The sequence below is a fragment of the Falco rusticolus genome, chromosome 4 (assembly GCF_015220075.1).
Source record: "Falco rusticolus isolate bFalRus1 chromosome 4, bFalRus1.pri, whole genome shotgun sequence".
NCBI lineage: Eukaryota > Metazoa > Chordata > Aves > Falconiformes > Falconidae > Falco > Falco rusticolus.
Genome location: NC_051190.1, coordinates 84321276 through 84340839, shown reverse-complemented (window position 1 = coordinate 84340839; position 19564 = coordinate 84321276). Strand labels below are relative to the sequence as shown.

Sequence of the window (19564 nt, the reverse complement as noted above, 5' to 3'; positions counted from 1 at the left end):
GATGAAATGTAACAAAGTGCTGTGTAAATGCAGCTTGTCTCTGTTTTATCTCAGGCTGGAGAGGTAAAGTCCATAAGCTCTTCACAAAAGCAGGCAAGGGGACTTTTGGAAGAGAGAAAGTTGAGGAAATTACATACTTTATTTGGGAAACCTGTATAACTGCCTGAAGCACTGAGAATATTTGCTTTCAAGACTTTGTGGGTCAGGTTTCCTCTACAGAGGCAATTTTAGTTCTGCCAATTGGTCAGAAATGACCTCAGGAATCTCACATGACTTTAACTCTTCCACTTCATTCTCTATTTAAAGAAGGTTCCAGAACCCTGGCTAGCACAGACAATATGACATTTGTCTTTATATACCTTGAGTGGAGGCAGGGTGAAGCTTAGCTTCTCCTTATGTCACCTGTCCCGTTCCTTACCAACTCACACCCTCACAAAATAAACCATAATTCACTTTTAACTGTCTCTGGCAACACTTGGGGATTTTTGTTATCAAACTGTACTACTGGCATATCCCAGGCCATGGGATAATTGCTCAATAAATTAACTTCACCACCTTCCCAAAAGGATCTGGACTGGACATAAACGATCTGTTGGAATCTCAGTCGTCATAAACTGTTCAAAAAAGTTGTCAGAAAAAAACCCAAAAAAATGAAATAGGCAACTGGAGTATATAAGTGAAATTTTCAAAGCAGCCTATGCCTATGAAGATACATTGCTGTTTACTTTAATGTGCTTACACTGTGGGTTTTTTTTAAATTCCAGAGAATTTTGTTTCATCAGGTCCTCTCAACTTCACCACGTCTTTTCACTTCTTCCTTCCTCCTGTGACTACAGGTTTCCCCATGGGTTCTGCCCAACACAGGTGTTTCTTTGGCTATTAAATAAAACTAGGACTATGATACCAGATCAAACGGTACTTGGACTCTGCTTCAATCACACTGGCAGAGAGAATGCTACTTCTGTACGGGAACAAGTGGAGACAGAACAGATGGACCTCTTTCTGCTTCTCTGACCCTATGTTTTGTGAAGGTGAGGTTATACCAACAGTACCTTATTAATACAATCTTTCTTCCTCTCCAGAGGAAAAAGGATGGCAAAACTGAAAAGACCCAACCAAAACCAGCTAAGCAGCAAATATGATCCAGGCAGGGTGGGAGGGGAGTAATTCCCTGGGAAATGCCATCTCCTGTTAACTATAGTCATAAACTCAAATTTAAGGAAGCAAAGCAGGAAAATATGCATTTTGTAGTATAAGGTTTTGTCCCACAGGAGCTGGAATAACTTGAATGATAGACACCCATCACAACATAGCTCTTAGCTGTGTAATGATTAAACCACAGAATTAAACCAAGCATTTACTAGATTAAATAAAAACCTGTTAAACCTGATTTCCACAGCTGGATTATGCCTTCTTAGGCTACAGCAAAACAGTGAAGATTAGCTGAAGTCCTTCATAAAGGAAGCCCACCTAAAATAACCTTTGCTTCATTATCAGGCCTAATCTCACAGATCTGAATTATATCTTTGTCACAACTAAAGACACAACCCTGAAGGACTCTGCTACACATATGACCAAGTGGTGAGCTCCTTTATCTACCTTAGAGGAACCCCAGGCAACCAGGAATCAGTTTCACTGTCTATATTAATCTTTGCAGTACAGAGGTTGCTAAATCTTTGCATACAATAGCTCGATATTTACCCAGAGCTGTATGTAGGGGCATGACCTTGCCTTTAAATGGGAGCTGGCCACTGCTACTACAGAAGATAAAGAAGTGGAAGATAAGAGCTTCCCCCACCTCCCGTAGTGTCAGAAGTCAGTCACCTTCCAAACAGCTGGGTGGTTTTGCGAAGACTCAGTACCCATATTCACAACGACTGTGCTGGTGCATCAGCTACCTAACAAGAGGGAGTGGGAGTAGGTTCTAGGTAGTAACTAAATTCAGCTGTGACATTTCATTTCACACTGAAACTTATTTTTTAATATTTTTTTTTGCTAAGAAAATGCTCATATACTCAGCTCAATTCTTGCCAGTTTAATTACACCTTCAATAATTCATCCAGTCATTGCTTAATCTGCCTACTTGAATTATTAAGTAGAAGAGTGGAAAAACCTGCAACTGAGCATGTGAGATGGAGCACTCTAGGAATGCAGCTAGGGCTGGGCACACACAATATCTGAGAGAGTGAGTCCTGGAGCAATTCTCCGTCTGAGCCTAATCTCAATGTCTCTGAACACACAGAATTTCCTTTCTTTCCTCCCTGCTTCCCACTCTCTCTGCCTTTGTGTTTTTCCTTCTTACTAATGCTTCCCATCACCTTTTTGGAACAAACCTTTGGGTGTACTTGTGGCTTCCCCAGCAAACTGTCTTTTTATGTGCTGAATGGAAATGTCAGGTCCCAAACACACTTCCAGGTGAGACCTTAGATGAACAAGGAAAGGTTTATTTTCAGGAGCTAGGGAAGAGCATAAGGTATCTCAAACTTCAGTGGGGTAAAGATAAGGGTTTCATACAATAGCTAAAGATGAAAAAGATAAATCCTTAGAAGAAATTATGGGAAGAAAGAACATATAACAGATGAGTCAGAGATGTGGGAATAGTGAAACAAAGCTGAGAGCTTCACTGAGACAAAGGAATGTGGAAAGCAAGAGGGAGAACGGATTTGGGTTTATACATAAAATGGCAGAGAGAAAGTAAAATGGCACGATATAATTAACTATCCTTATTGAAGCTTTCTTTCAGCTGCTAAATTTGCATATGTGTTTCCCATATTGATCCACATTTCCGGTTATTAACTTGTGACAAGGTCATCCCCTTGAAAAGAATTTCTGAAAAATACAATCAAGTAATTAATTTCTCTGTTAGAGAGCTTGTTTAGCCAATAACAGTTCTTAATATTTTAAGACAATTTTCCCCTACGTAGAAGAATATATGGAATATGTGTGAATAAGTAGCAGAAAAAACCTTACCCCTCAAGGAAAGTGGAGAGCTAATTAGAGCACTTCTTATATGCTGGTACAATATTAAAAAACAAAATGTGGCTTTCTGCTGGCTTTGAGAAAACCAGTGCATAAATTAATTGAAAGGTATTGCAGCCAGATATACTACAGGGCAAGTAAATCAAAACCATGCTGGTCATTATGGGTTATAAAATCCACAACTGGTGGTGGTCTGCAGCTAACAATCTGTATTCTCTTTACAGGGTCCTATGAGATCAATGTGCTTATGACAAGATCTCGGCACTTATGATGAGATCTCTGCTTTCCCTATAGAGTACCAGCACTGAGTACTCTCCAGCTGTTCATTCCCCTTCCCCCTCCATACACATTTCCATACTGCTGCTTTTCTGATAATCCCCCATGGCCTTGGGACTTCCTCTGCAGCTAAAATAAGATATAAAGCCATATTAGTTTCAGCATAGTAAGTACTGCATCAGACCTCTACTTCTATATGCTGCCAGTCTTTCCAGCTGATCAGAAGCAGAAAAAATTGGATACACACATATCTCAGGGTGAGCAAACGGAGGCTTCTCCTCAGAACGAGCTCTTCATTGTTAGTGTTACGTATTGCTGCCACTGGAGCTCTGCAGACAGAAAGCATTCTTTTGTGGAAGCTGAATTTCACAAAAGAACAATGTCCTTTTCTTTAAAGGAAAATGCAAACTGGAAAGAAGTCAACGAGGTACAGAGAGTCCTTCAGGTTTATTGACTATCTTGGGGACTGAATGTCGAAAATAATTTGTACCAGGTTGTTCACCCGTTCTTGAGCTTTGTCTCAGAATTTTTGCTTTACTGGAAAATGACTGAGGAAGAGTGTGGGAATGTGCCAGTCCAGGATTTAAAACTGAAAATGGAGGAAGCCTGAGAATACTGTTTAACTTCTGCTCTGCATGAATTCATTTATTGCAAAATCTGGAGGGACTAATGTAGAGCCCACCAGTAGGCTGGCTGGAAATATGGAACCATGCTTATCCACATGTACACAGCTTTGATCAATTGTTTACCGAAGGTGAAATTAGCCCCAAGGTCATACACAGAAAATAGGACAAGGGTACTAAGAAAATTGGGCTGTATAAAATATAAGTTCTTTTAAGAAAGGTGTCCAACAATTGGTGTTTTCTTAAAATTTCAAATGGGGAAAGTGATTAAGTTGGGAAAACACAAGACATGCCAAAGCCATGAATATTTTGGCAGTAAGGTACACAGCACAGGGAAGTCCACCACAGCCAAATTATAATGTAAATGTCTAAATATTCAGGCACTGCAGCAAGAATTGCCTTATGGATGGAGTCCAGGAAAGCAGAGCACCAAGCAGTCCATGGAAAACAATAGCTGGCAGTTTCTGCAGCAGGAACAAGACTAGAGGTTGATGCCTGGCCTGTCAAATATCCCCCATACTTCCGTCTGTTTCACTGGTGGAAGAACTATGCTACGTTTCAAATGGCTTCAATTTAAAAATCTGAGCTCCATATTCTCTCCAGCAAGGGCAGCAAGAGTGGGCAAAGGAGAATTAATTAGTTCCTGCTGCACTCTGTCCTGATCTCGGCACAGACCCAAGAATCTTTATGCCATGTGTAATCCAAGCTTGCTGTGTGTGGTGGCTGTTGATGGATGGAAAAGAGGTGCTGCAAGGTTCAACTGCCCTCAGTTAGGGACTGCCTCCGCTCCCCCCTGCCTCCTCAGGACCTGAAAAGGTCAGATAGTTCATGCTTCCTTTGACCACCAGGTACGGCAGAATCTGTCCCTTACCACGGAGGGGCCACAGCGCGTGGCGCAGTCAGGAAACACACAGACCCCCCACAGGCACAAAGCCTGCTGCAGCTGGCTGCATACAACCTAACCGAGATGTGGTTTGTGCCATCTCCATGAGGCCTTGTACTTGCTTGTCCCCAGCAATCAGCGGGCATGATTATTTTCCACAACTACTCCTCTGAGACCGTCAGGGCAGAATTGCTGTCAGTGCTTCTGGGCAGGCCAGCGATCATAGAATCATAGAATCATTTAGGCTGAAAGATCTTTAAGATCATCAAGTCCAAGTCAACCTAGCACTGCCAAGTCCATCACTAAACCTTGTCCCTAAGCACCACATCTTAAGACCACTACACGTCTTAATACCTCAAGGACGGTGACTCAACCACTTCCCTGGGCAGCCTGCTCCAGTGTTTGACAATCCTTTTGGCCCAGAAATTCTTCATAATATCCAACCTAAACCTCTCCTGGCGCAGCTTGAGGCCATTTCCTTGTGTCCTGTTACTATGTCATGTAGCCTAGAGAGCGAGAAGAGATGCTTTTCTCTAATGGGCACACTTATCTCATGTCATGAGTGTGAAGAGCCTGAGAAGTGAACTATAAGCATGGCTTTTTCTGTATAGGGGACACCTCCTGCCTCTTTCAGAAGCCAGAGCTCAGTGGCTTTGCAAGCAATACCCAGTCCACCAGTAAAGCAGAATCCTGTATGCACCTGCCTTTTCTGTTGAATACACATGTGTCTGCATTCTGGTGATCTTCAGAAACTAGATGGCTTAGGAAAAAAGATTCCTGGCAGAGCTCCATTGGAATGCCACAAAATTGGTGTTACCCCCATTTTGTAGACAGAAAAGAGAGGCAGAGAGAGACGGACAATTTTCTGCAGTTATTGGCAACATAACCATGTTGGACCACGGCTTATGGTAACCACTTAAGGGAAGATGCTCAGTGGTGAAATGTTAATGTCTATTACTTGACCAAAGTAACTACGGATTTTACTGTTGAAGTAGGGACCTTGTAAGTCACATTTTTCTTATAGCTTTTTCTGCTGCTTGCTCTATTAATGAGATATACATGTGGTCATGACTAATGCCAACTGCAGACAAGTAAGAGGAATCCTGTTGGGACATGAATATAGTATGCACAAAAAGTAGCCTGTCTGACAACACTCTCTACATCTTTGAAATCAGCAAGAAACTTTCATGTTTTTATTTTTCACCTCTACAGGCTGGGAAAACTCAGTGAAACATATTTGTCGCTGGTCATCAATTTCTCATTTCAGCTTTATCTTTGGAAAGAAAGGAATCTTGCTTAAAGCCTCAGATTCTCCTTCATATTTCTCAGACCCAAATGTGGCTATAAGATCTGTCAAAGAAGGATACAGAGTTTTGTTGGGTTTTGGGTTTTTTTTGGCTCCTTCAAGTGCTATGTTCCCGATACAGATAGCATTCTTGAAAATCATATTAACAAAGCCAATGTCTAGGTTTTTGGGAAGATACAGTCATTCCAACCAGGGTCATATAAAATCAGTAAATTGAAAAGAATTCAGTTACTTTTGATCAAGATTACCTATTCTCAATTGGTTGCCTGTTGAATCTGAATGTCATATAACCTAAGCAGCAGATCCAGGGATCCCAGCATGTACCAAATCAGCAGGATGAGGAAGATACACTCTGGTGGCTTAAAAGCAAAGTACATCTCTTTGATCAGAAAGAAAAGGAAAAAAAAAAAGGTTGCAAATTCTCTTCCTTTGTATTTTTCAGCATGAAGTGTCTCAGAGTAAAAATGTGTGAGAAGTGATCTAAACCAATTGGTACTGCTTGTTTTGCTGAATGATTTCTGGATCTTGTGTTCTTGTTTTTTCCTCAATTTAATTGATTATATAGTTTGTGTTGGGCTTTTTTGTTTTTCTACTCGACAGAGTCTTGTATATAGCACATAAAGAAGGCACCTTGTTCCTGCACCAAAGGAATCTAATCTGTGGAGGAGAAATCGTTTACTTCTAGGACTACACTTACTAGATTCATACATTAAAAAATTCCTAGGGGCAGATTCTGCCATTGTTGTCCAGCTGAGACATACTCTTATAAATAAGCCCACTGTACAGAATGGCTTTTCTTTTAGGGTAAGACACTGTTCTGCAGATGAGAAGTGATTGAGTCTGGTCCTTGGAAGTTTCCTGCAAAAATCACAGGTTTTCCTCCAGTTCTCAAGTGAAAGGAGCATAAGGCGGCATCATTTAGTAATAAACCAGATTTCAAGCTTCTCTGAAGAGCTCTGGATAAAGGCTGTCATGGGCCTATGTCCCAACAAATGTTCAGATATATAGCATCTTTGCAGCAGTTTACTTGATCAAAACACAAACCTAGCTAGATTAATGGCCACTGCAAGTAACAGTTATTATTCCCTAACCTGTGACACAGCAGAGAATACAAAAGGCTGATAATCCGCATATAGCTCCAGTCTCTTCTTCTGCCACTGACTGAGGGCACAATTTTGAAGAATTCACTTGCTCTTTCTGCACCTCAGTTTGCCACCTGTCAAGAAGGAACCACGCCATTTAGCTTCCAATATAAATTGCTAATGTGAAAGTGATGCATGATAGGGCAGCGTTTGCTATGCCATCCGTCTCTGCAGTGCCACACATGCGAGTACTTTGCAGTTATTCACTCAGTTGCACAATGTAGGTATGTTTCTTGAAGAAACTCCTATTGTACTCCTCGTATTACATACACAGCAACAGGATGCCTCTTACTTCTTTGTCCTCACCAATAACTTCTTGGTTGTACCTTCTTGGTCTTCAACCCTTCTTCCATTCCTTTTTCAGAGTAACTTTGTGGTAAACTGCTCTGTGCTGGACAAAAATATCTGAGAAGGATTTATTTGGGGCAAGAGAAATTGAAACATCTCGGTATTCTCCCAAACTCCTAAAAGATTACATTCTTTGTTCATAAATGACTGTATCCAAAGTACTGTGGCAGAACTGGACTCATGGGCTCAAGTATGTATCATGATGGGTGTTGGCAACTAACAGGCTTAATTTTTTTTCTCATGATTTCAATTAAAAAATGCTTTCGTGATCTCATTAAGTGACTTTGTAACACAACAGCTCGATGCTTTACAGCCCGCCTCTCAGTCACTTGGAATGACAATTTCCTTTAAAGAAATCCTACTGAAGTCAACGGCTTCCTGAAGATCAAGGTATCATTTATCCTGTTTAAAAGTGACAGGATTATGTACCTTTAATTGGACCAAATCCTGATATTATTCTTCAAAACACCTTAAATGCTTTGCTTGGTCTGATTAGGACTGATTAGGAACAGTCAAAAGATTAATGAGTAGGAACTTTATGAACTATGAAATATTTAGAACAAACAAAACGGTCTGTCCATTGTGAGCCTTAAGCTATTTGGTATAGCCTCTTTAAAACCACTATTCTTTGTATTTAATATTAATCCCAGATTATAAAATAAAACATACATCTTTCCAACAGCCTGTACAAAATCCTCAGTTCCACTGGAAGTATTTCACATAATGTGCTCTAGAGCTACACCATAATGGAAAACAGAGCAGTAAGCCATATCGCTAGACAAGCCGATGAGCCTGTGTGATGGAGCTAGGAAGAGAAAAAGCATTAGGATACCTTGGGAATGGATGTAAAAGCTGTCAGCTGTGTAAGTAGGGACTGATTATCCTTCCCACACAAATAACACACTACATTTAATGTGCCTGTTCCTCTGGAGCCTCGTGAGCTGATCCCAAATTTAGGACACATAAAGGATTAATCATGCTTATACCCAGGACCTGTCAGACAGAACATTTCTGTATGCTCATGTAGTGAGAACAACTCCATCCGCACCACCTTCTACTGTATAGAGAAAAGTCCATGTCCTTTCAAGAAATCAAGAGAAAGGGTCAGATGCTTGTGTATTTGGATGATCAGAACACCCTAACTATACCCCAAATTTTCAGAATCATAGCATTGGCTTAAAAGGTATCACACTAAAGAAAATAGTAATAATATAGGATTGGTTTTCTGCCTAGTGATTTTCCAAGTTTTTGCTTCCTTGTTTTTGTCCCATCATCTTAGAATGAGGAAAGCTGCTTTATTTAAAAAAAAAATAATAAAACAAAACTAAAAAATTTCATGTGATCCAGGAGTGACACTTTAGATAAATCCCTGACAAATACTGTATATTGATAATGCCACAAAGGCTTTCAGTTTGGATCTTCTGCTCCAGAGTAGTTTCAGGTTTGCTTTTCATATGTTCACCCAGCACATTCAATATTAAATGAATCCTATACCCTTTCTTCTAAATATGTATATTGTCCTCAACCAGGGGAAACTGATATAGGACATCTGAAAGGAATTCAAGTAGCAAATGATCAGACTCAATTTACTGCATTAATCAAATGCATTCTTAGTTTTCAGCTATAAACCCAACCTGGGTGGTAACCAGCAGCAGTTTCACAGGTACCTGCTCTGCACTAAAGAGATATATACTTGCACACATCCATATGTCCAGGGTTTCAGCACATTGGACCAAATTCTGCCGTGAATTATACTCCACCAACTCCAACAGAATTTCCAGAGTAAGCAAAACTACATCCATCACTGCTGCATAGTGTACTTCTTTTTCATTCCTTTCATTCATTTTCCTCCCATTTGGCCCCATTCTTAAAGTCCTTGGCAGGTAAAGAGTTAGGCAAATTATTTGGAAACAACCTATATTTACTGATTCTCATTCACTGTATAAATTACATAATGCAATCATGTCAGGTAAAAGAAGGATTTCTGCTAATATCTTATTTAAATACTAATTAACAAGCAAGTTCCAAAGATACAGGTACCTTTATCACTCGTGCACTTCCAAAACATTTTAAAACTTTGATGGGGCATACAATTGTCTATTCCCTTCCAAGCAACTAATATTCATTTAGACACCACATTGGTTTTCTTTTCTTTCCACTTCATGCCTGCTGTTTGCAAATTGATCCTTATGACTCTACAAATTCAAGGCAGTTATACCTTGAAATTCATTGGAATGCTGCCAGACCTATTATTTGCAGGACTTTCTAGCTGCATAAAAATGTCAACTACCTGAACATACTAGGCATACAAAGCAGCATGGAAAGCCACCTGTAAAAGAGATGTAAAAAAAGTTCCACTATCTTGTTAGGGAAAAATGATATGTACAACTGCAATTTCAAGTAATTGACCCAGCAAAGAGCAGAAGTGTATATATATATACAGAAAAGTCAGCACATTAGTTCTTAATATAGATCTAATTAAATTTAGCTGGAACAATGAATTACAATAGATTAGTTTATGTCTCATAACAAGTATTGTATTTTTCTTTGTACTTTGCAAATTTGGTCTTTTTGCAGATCTTTTGCTTGCACAGGTGCATATTCCTTGAATCTGACGCTGTTTCCTATCTCACTAGTGATCTCTGCCTTTTGCTTTGCACCTACCAGAAAGCTATACTCCTCTGCCATCTAGTGCTTTAAAGAGGTGTATTTTATATGAACTACCAGCTCTTGCTGCCATAGCGTGTTCAATAGAATACATGAGGGCTGTGCAGAAACCTTTTATTAAAATTTCCTTGCTAAATGGGAGATTAGAGAGAAACTTAGTTTATCAACCTCTATGGGTATCGTAATTGATCACTGCCAGAGATCACCTCTATCTCTGCAGATATTAGTAGGATACAAAATTGTTTAGCATCTGGCATTCTTGTGTTTTACGATATTGCATCACCTTCCTGTATCTTTCTAAAATGTAAAATAAATTAATTTTTGCATAAGATCCTTATAGAAGAAAAACATAATCAAATATAATGTGTATTTAATCATATGAAATTTTCAGACAAAATAGAATGTCTTTTTCAACTACTAGCAGCTTCCCAATGTATCGAAGTGAAGTTCCCAAGGCATACCTTGGGATACTTTTTGTTTTTAAACAAACATACTTTTTGTTTTTAAATACATTTTGAGTATAGCATTTGTAACTGGCATGCTTTTGGTACCTTTAGTTTACATTGTTTCAAAAGTGTATGTTTATACATTAGCACTGTTGCAATTTGTATTTATTTCAAAATTACACATAAACATGGTTTATTTCAAGTAACAGAGCATAACACATATTGTGGAGGAATTCTAGATTTTTTCTTTTTCTTTCTTTTTTTTTTTTAAAGTAATTGAGCGTGTTATTATCAGTGTTAATAAAACGAACCTATGAAAATCAGCCTGCCTTTTCTTTTGAAGGGAAAGTCATTCCCACTAAACTGTTCTGACTCTCACTGAAGACAATTTCTTTTTCAGAAAATTAACTGGTACTAGAACAACTGCACATACAAATTTTCAATATTTGTCAGTTCTAATTTTTCTTCTAGAGATCACGAATACCAGATATTTTACTTTTCCCCCCCTACATTACTCAGAAACCACTATGAAACATTATCAAGCATCTCCTTTTGTCCAGATTGCACAAATGCAGTACTAACACCAGCGCTATGGCTGTGAAGTGAATCATCACTTAACTGTGACCTGGCAAGTATCTTAAAATTTCTAGTGCTGACACAACCTAACTTCACTCACATTTCATAAGAACTCTATTTGTAAAGCATCTTCATTGCCTCACTGATCCTATAACTCAGTAAACTAATGCAATATATTACCCATTATTACTCCATTAACAGAAACATGTCCTCTCATATTTAGAGAAAAATAGTTTTCTTCTTTTCTTTAAATTTTAAATTCTTTAAATTTTCTTTAAACCTCTGGGTTTCTGAGAGATTAACCTATGACTCTCGACATCCCAGACTTTATAGACTATTTCTCTACAGAACCTTTGTCAAAAATATAAATATATAAAAAGTAACTAAGACAGTAAGGTGTAATTGGTCTTATGATATATGGACAAAGAAAAGACCCCCCCACACACCTCTCCCCGAAATACATATGCACATTTCCCTTGGAACAATATATCTGTCTTATTGCTTGGCTAACCTCACCTCCAACATGTCAGTCTCATCCCATGCAGCTGTCAAAAGTAAGTTTTCCACTCTGCATCCTGCTTGCCACCTTTTATTGGCTTCAGTTCTGAATAAGTGTAAAACAGATACAACTGGAATAAATCCTGTTTGGACAAATCAAAAAGAACTTACATTGTTTGCTCGGATACTGTCAACTAAATAGCATCAATTTACACTCACCAGCTTTCGTTATTCCCTTGGACTACAGGAGAAATGTAACATCTCCACCAACATCTGTTCCCACCAGTTATGTTTCAGAATGTGGAATCCAGAGCAAGGAACATAGAAGTGCAGCATTAAAGCATACACAAGCCCCCTCCTTGAGCAAGCGTAATATGCTCAGCCACATACAAACAAAGGTTATTCTGGAAAGCATGTTCCTGTGTCCTTCACTTTCATGTGCACATCCACAGTGCCACTTTTTGGACCCTCACACAAGCCAAGCTACAGGAAGGTACCCACCAAAAACCAAGCTGTAGAGAGCCAGGGAACAGTTCTCTGTCAGCATAGCTCCCCAAACAAGGCTAACAGGAGCAAATACACTCAAGTGCCGAAGAGACACAAGGGCAATCTAGCCAGGGTTAGCAGCATGCTTGCATTTTTTGGCAGAAAACTGCTGAGCCATAATAGCCAACAGTACCATTTATGTATTTAAGTCCCAACCTAAAATTCAAACCAGTCTTAATTTTAAATGCAATAGTGCTCCTGCGTGGCTAAACTGAAGTGAAAATCCCCAGCTACATGCTGTAACTGCACCACTGGAGTACCAATGGACAGTAGAGGGCACAGCTGCCTTCTTTCTGCAGAAGACTCAAGACAAGCAGGAACCACTTGCTGTGCTTTGCGGTTTTCCAAGCACACACTGACCACCCAGACTACTTAATGGCAATGGCTGCAAAGAGTCAGCTTTGACCCTTGTCAAATTTACAGATTTCCCATCATAACATTTTGATTTGTTACTTTGCTCAAGAAATCAAGGGCACTTTGAAGGGAGAAATCCAGGCAGATTCTGTAAGAGCCATGCAAATAACCAGGTATCTTTCCTTGTAAATATCTTCTGTATGTAATCCATATTGGGTTTGAACTTTATTCCCCCCTCCCAAAGAGCAGCCGACAAAAACAGAAAGCAGGCTTCCCTGGGAAACTTAACATACTTTATTTTACACCTGTGAATCTTCTCCCTTTGTTACACAAATGTTATCTACACCTAAAACCAGCATAGAACCATTAGCATACAAATTACTCAGTGTACTGTACGCAGAAGTCCAAACCCAATGCAGAACCTGATTTCTCTTTAACTGTTGGCTGCTATGATGTATCACTGAGAAGTATTTCCCACTGCATGCTATAGAAACAACACCTGACTGCAAATTTCTATGGCATGACATGGAATTCAAGCAGGCTTTCCAAACGTTCATAGGGTTTCTGTATCAAATCTGAATGAGCAAAACAAGGAAAACATTCTTGAAAATCATGATCTTTCTTGCTGTAGCACTGGTTTTGTTAGCATTAGGTCTACAGCATCAATTTTGAACAAACCAAGATGGACGCTTCCTGGCTCTTTCAATGATCCGCTTGCCTTCATCCTTTTCTGTGAGCTTTTCTCCATCATAAAGGACGACAGTCTCTACAGTTGGAGCATTAAATGGTCCTCCTTCCTTTTTATGTATTTCCAGCCGTATCTTTTGAGTTTCTGCTTTGACCTTTGCATAACAATAGCCACAGAGGACATGCTTCTGTTTCAAGTTTCCACACTCAGGACAAACATCTATGTTCCTCTAAAAAAGACAGTGGAAATAGGAAATTTTGTAATTTGAACAACGGAAACAAAAGACACAAGGAACAATCACAAACTACTAAAAACGTTAAATGAAATACCAGAGAAATTCAATTGCCTTTTCATAATGTATTCTTCCTCGTAAAATAATTTTTCTGTAATGTATTGCTATGTCAAATGCTTACTACTAAAAATAGCCTATGAATTCAATACCTAAATCATTATGCCTAATGATGTCTGGAAGACTCGAGACCTATCAATTCAATTAGTTGCACAGAAAGTACAAAACTCTTCCACTCATACTAGCTGTGAATAAAATTCACAAGCTGTTGGCTTGCTCTTTAACTGTCACTGTTTATTTAATCACAGACCACTGTCACGCATGATGAACATACCTGTTACAAGTATTCTGTGATTACAATGTCTCTTAAGCTTATTATAAACAAATTCCAGAAAGCTTTTTCAGTTCAGTATTGACCACTGTAACAATTCTCTAAAATAAGTGAGATGAACAACGATTGGCGTAAATCTTACTCCAGCATGCTTGTTTGTCATTACAAAAATTACTTGCAGTGAGTAAGGTGGCAAGCCTGTAGAAATCTGGTGATTACCTTTACTTTTATAAGCTTCTGGGGATTTCTTCGCCTGCAGCGGTTCACTTCAATGGTGCGCCGTGATTTTGGTGCCGCCATCCACAAGATGCTATCCAACAGGCTTGGCGCCTCATCACTTTCACTGGTGTCATTTACCGGTTGTGGAAGAAAAGCTGGAGCTTGGACTGCTAGTGCTGGTCCTGAAGGAAAAAGAAAAACTAATTCATTACAGGCAAGCCCCAATTTCGCCTGAAACCGAGGATGTAAGATACGGATGCTACTGACACTCCCAAAGTGAGGAGGCAAGAGCGGCAGCGGCGCTCCTCACCCGATCCCCTCATTGTCCCCAGGGTGTGTACTTTCCTGCTCCAGCCCGCTCCCTCAGCCGTTAAACGGTAAAAATGAGTCTCGCAGCGCCGACACCGCCCTCTCCTTCAGCCGAGAGAACAGGACGATACCTACCCCAGGGCGGGCTCTGGTCCCCGGAGAAACCCGGCAAGAGGCTGCGCTCCAGCCGCCCCCAGCAGCGCTGAAGGAGACCGCGAAGCCGCGGCAGAGGAGAAAACACCACCACCAGAGCCGCCATAGCCCCTCAGAGCCCCGCCAAGGCCTCAGAGGCGGGGTAAGGCGGCCGCCCGCCCGCGGGCACACTGGGCATACGCACCTGTCCCTGAGCCTGCCGGGAAACCGAGTGTCCGGGGAGCCCTGCACTGCAGCGGGGACCCGGACCGAGACTTCAAGTCCCAGCATGCCACTCGCTGCCAGGAGGCCGCGGCGGCCCCGGCGCACGCCAAGGACTTCAACTCCCAGCATGCCCCGCCGCATTCCTCTTGGCCAATGGCTCCCCTGGCGGGCCCGGGCCGTTCCCATCATGCCCCGCCATTCGCCACCTCCTCGCCAATCAGCGCACGCGCTGTGTCCTCGTGTCGGAGCGGGAGGAGGGGCTGCGCCTGCGCAGGGGGCGAGATGGGGGCGGAGCCTTTCAAAATGGCGGAGCGCGGCTGTAGCCTCTCCGTCGCTACGTTCAGGTACGCGGGGTGGGGGGAGGGCTGCAGGCCAGAGCTCTCGGCACGTGGGCAGGCTGGCGGGGGAGGGGGAGCGCGGCGCACAGCCTGCGTGTGGAGCGGTTCTCGGCGGTGGGACAGGACGGAGCCTGGACTTTGCAGAGTCATCGCGGAGCCGGGCCTGCGAGCGTGAGGAGCCGCGGGGGCTGGGCCCGGGGCGGGCGTGGGGAAAGCGGTGGGGAGTGGGTGGCTTTGCCTTCGCCTGAGGGGGGCACGCAGCTGCCAGGCGTCTCCGTGAGCTGAACGGCCGCGGGCGCAGGTGGGGGCAAGGGCTGGAGCTGAGGTGAGTGCCGGGCCCGCCTCGTCTCTGCCGCTGACCTCGGGCCTAAGCGCGGTCGCTGCTTGTGTCTTCTCTCGTTGCTGTCAGAGTCACTCTGGGGCCACCCTCAGGTCAGTCCCCTCACTGGTGGTGCCTTATAGCGAATGCTTGGTGAAATGGTTTAGCGAACTTAAGGTTCCACCACACACACATACATGCTTGAGGCTGGATCATAATTCTGAGCTACCTGGAAATGCGTGATGGTAGCTGAACTGTGGTATCTCGAGAGCTTGCTTCAGAACACACTTTGTAGACATGGGGATGAAAGAAGCCTACAGATGAGTTTTAACTAGTTTATTTCCCTTTTTGCTGTCCTTTGCAGGCAGTGATCGCCTTGCACTTTGTCTTGTGCACAGCCTGCATGTGAGATGATTGCATGCACAGAATGAATATGTTATTGGAGTGGTACCTATTAAAGTGTTGCTTTAATACATACACTTAAGATTAATGCAGAGAAAAAGAAATTACTTTCTTTTTTTTTGACTAAATTATTAAGCTATCCAGAATTACATTGTGGGGCGCCCCTTTAAAGGGCCAATGGCTTCACCCAAGGGGTGGGTGATCCACAAGGGTGGGGCGAGGCTTGGTAGAATGGGGTGGGGCTCCCCTTTAAAGGGGTTAATACTTCATTTAAAGGGGTCATGGTTTTGCCCAAGGTGGTGGGGTGCAGAAGCTGAGGGGGGGGACTTGCTGGTGGCGGGGCAGGGCTCACCACTGGGCCTTGGCCAGGTGCTTCAGGCAGTAAGGCTCAGCCTCAGCAGGTTTGTGGATGGTGGCCTCCAGCTCACACTCACGGCAGCCAATCTCATGCTCCTGCAGCTCTACCTGCTGTGCTCATTCCACTGTTACACCACCAGCACCTGCGCCCACTGCTCCTCAATCTGCTGCTTTGTCCTCACCACCTGTGCCCACAGCACCACTCAGCCCTGCAATGGCACCGAGGCAGGTGGAGGGGGATGGACCCTGGCATCCTGGGAGGGGTGTATCCAGGCAGTCAAGAGAAGTCAGGCACCCCAGAGAACCCATGTGTTAGAGGAGATCCTGGCATTTTGGGATCGGGAACAAGGTGCTGGGGAGACCCAGGTGTCTGGGTAAGGGACGTAAACATCTCGGAGGAGCCAGGTCTTTGGGGAGGGGGACCCAATTGTCAGGGGAGACCCCAGGATCTGAAGGATGCAGGTGGCCTGGGGGGACCCAGGCACTGTGGGGGGGTGCAGGGGGGACCCAGGTATCCTGGAAAAGGGACCCAAGTAGCCAACATCACATCAAGGAAAGACCCAGGGGGGTGTGGGGGACCCAGGAGGGATCCCAAACAAGCAAGGAAGAAGAAACAGCACCCAGGGTGGGGGGACACTCAGGCATCTGTTGTACAAGTTGGCCTGGGCCTTGCAGATCTGACGGTGGCATTGCACAGCACCTGCTGCACCTGGAAGTCATACTGGGCCTGTGCCATCACTGTCTCAGCCAGCAGCTGTGCTGAGACCTGCTCCTGGCATGCCTGTGCCTCCTGCGGGGACACTGGGGTGCATGGGGACAAGGAAGGACACTGGGAGATTGGGGGTGGGGCCATGGTGACACCATGGGACTGGAGAGGTGTGGGGACGTTAGGGGACATGGAGGAACACCATGGGATGGGGGGGTACATGGGAAGATGAGGGTCCCAGCAACATCAGAGGGGGATGTGGAAAGCCACAGGGACCTCAGAAACAACCTGGTGACATTGGAAGCCCACTGGGGAGTGTGGGACGATGACATGCTGTGGGGGATCTAGAAGTCTCAGTGAGGAAAAGGGGGGGGGGGGTTGTAGGCACATAAGGGACACAAGGGGGGCTCAGGGGGATGTGGGGGTGACTGAGGTGACAGGCTCACGTGGATGCCGGCGTCCTGCTTGGCCTTGGCCTCCCTGATGTGAGCATCACACTGGACCTGTGCTGTCCGGTCCTTCCCCAGCGAGTGCAGGTAGTCTTGGGGACACTGTCACAGCCCCTGTCCCACCCTGCCCATTGAGGACTCCAGCCATCCCTGCCCCAGCAAGCGTTGGTGGCCCTGGGGACACTGGAGATGGCCCTGTACCTGTATTGTCTCCCCATCCCTGCATCTGGATGTCCCCAGTCCCTGCACCCACCCTGGTGACCCTGTCCCCACCCAGGAACAGCATCCCTGTCCCCACACCAGTGTATCTGTCCTTCACCCAACATCCTCCTGCCGTATCCCTGTCCCCACAACACTGTTCCTCCACCTTGATCCCAGTATTTCCATCCCTGCGTGTCCCCCCTCTGTCCCCGTGTCCTTTTTTCTGTGACCCTCCATCCCTGGGTCACTCTCCCTGTACCCCCCAGATCCCCAGTGCCACCACCATGATTATATCTCCATCCCCACCATGTGCCCCGCAGCGTCCTCAGTACTGCTGGCCACACTGATATCTATGTCCCTGGCTGTTGCAGGGGTCCCTCAGGATGTCACTGGCCACGCTGACACCCATGTCCCCACCCTGTTCCCCCCCACTGTCCCCCCCAGTATCACGTGGTCATTGTGGATGGCCTTTAGGGTGTAGCTGACCATGCTGGTCCCCATGTTGACAAGGTGGGATGAGGCCACGTTGAAAACCTGCACCCAGAACTTCAGCTGGTCCTTGTAGATTTCCTGGGTGGGAGGCATTGGGGGTGGGGCTTAAGTGGGTGGGGTCACCCCCAAGGGGCAGGGCTTTTTGGGGGTGGGGGTGTCACTCCCCAAGGGTCAGGGGCTTTTGGGACTGGGGGGGTGTCACCCCCAAGGGGTGGGGCCTTTAGTGGAAAAGTGACTTCCAAGAGGGCGTAAGCCTTTGTGAAAGGGGCGTGGCCTGTCCCAAGGGGCGTGGCCGGTCCCACCCCTCTCAGCTCCACCATCACGTGGGCCTTGATGAGGGCTAGTGGCTCTCCAGGGTGATCTCACTCTCCGACTTGCCCAGGAACATCTGGCAGGCGGCCACCAGCATCTCCTTGTTCTGCCCCTGGATCTTCACCTGCAGCCCCACCCCAGGCATAAAAAAGCAACCCCCAGCCTTACACCCACGCTGGGCGTCCGCCATCACAGCACGGCCCCTTTAAGAGTTGTAGATTTATTATGACAAGGATATTGGGCGGCTGCTCCCTTGCGGGGGGGGGGGGGGGCAGGACAGACCGTGCCAATGCCTTTTTGAAAGAGTGCTTTCCAAAAAAATATTTTTTGGGGGGATATAAGCTGCTTTTAAGATGATGCTGCCCCTTACCAAGGGGGGTTAAGCCCTTTTAAAAGTGCTGTCCCCCCCTCCCCGGCTGCAGGGGTTCTGAGGGGGCTCCACCACAACATGTCCCTTTTAAGGGGTCCCACAGAGTGGAGGAGGGGGCGATTTCACTATGACATTGCCGTTTTAAGGGGGATCTGATAGGGTCCACCTCACATCGCTTAAAAGGGGCTGCAGCAGTCCTGCTGGGAGGGGTGGTGGCAGCTGTAGGGACACAGGTGAGTGTAGAGGGGACATGGGTGGGGGGGTACCTGTGCAATACTAGTGACAGAGATGGGGACGCCATGGCAGGTGTACACCACCTCACTGCACACATTGAGGGTCAAGGTGTTCAGGGAGATGCTGAGGGAGGACAAGTCACTGGAGTGTCACCCTGTGTCCCCCATCTTTCCTCTCACATCACACAGCCCGCCTCCCCATGTCCCCCCTGTGCCCCCCCTACCGTGTATCCCCTCACCGCTGGATCTGCTGTTGCGTCAATTTGGCATAACACATTCAGATGCCACAGGTATTGTACAATCCTGTCCTGACTGTCAGCAATTTAGTTTTGGAATTGTCCTTGGAGTAAATCCATGCGGTTTACAACCATTGCAATTGTGGCAGATGGATATCACTCACATAGCAGAATTCAGCAGACTAAAGTATGTGCATGTCACATTTGATACCTTTTCTTCCCTTATATGGGCCACTCCTCTCACAGGTGAGACAGCAAAACATACTAAAAAGCATCTACGCAGATGTTTTGCAGTTATGGGTGTTACACAGT

The 19564-nt window shown here is 44.5% G+C and overlaps 2 protein-coding genes and 1 long non-coding RNA gene across 3 annotated transcripts; 1 reads left to right on the top strand and 2 right to left on the bottom strand.

Moving 5' to 3' along the window:
• Positions 1–10940: 10940 nt before the first annotated feature.
• LOC119147166 (39S ribosomal protein L32, mitochondrial-like) lies at positions 10941–14790 on the bottom strand. The gene is made up of 3 exons (XM_037385802.1): positions 14616–14790; positions 14172–14353; positions 10941–13561 (listed from the first exon to the last, which is right to left on the bottom strand). Exons 1-3 carry the CDS (start codon positions 14737–14739, stop codon positions 13307–13309), a joined length of 561 nt encoding a protein of 186 aa, XP_037241699.1. The 5' UTR covers positions 14740–14790; the 3' UTR covers positions 10941–13306.
• A 294-nt stretch (positions 14791–15084) lies between these two features.
• LOC119145818 lies at positions 15085–15978 on the top strand. The gene is made up of 2 exons (XR_005103540.1): positions 15085–15181; positions 15859–15978. It is a non-coding gene; the product is annotated as an uncharacterized LOC119145818 (long non-coding RNA).
• Positions 15979–16229: 251 nt separating this feature from the next.
• LOC119146332 (flotillin-1-like) lies at positions 16230–19166 on the bottom strand (the record flags this gene model as incomplete). The annotated part of the gene is given in 8 exon segments (XM_037383836.1): positions 16230–16385; positions 16388–16438; positions 16894–17043; positions 17406–17505; positions 18064–18205; positions 18320–18336; positions 18443–18537; positions 19050–19166. Coding segments are annotated over 8 exon segments (813 nt in total), but the record flags the coding sequence as incomplete, so codon positions are not given.
• Positions 19167–19564: the final 398 nt, after the last annotated feature.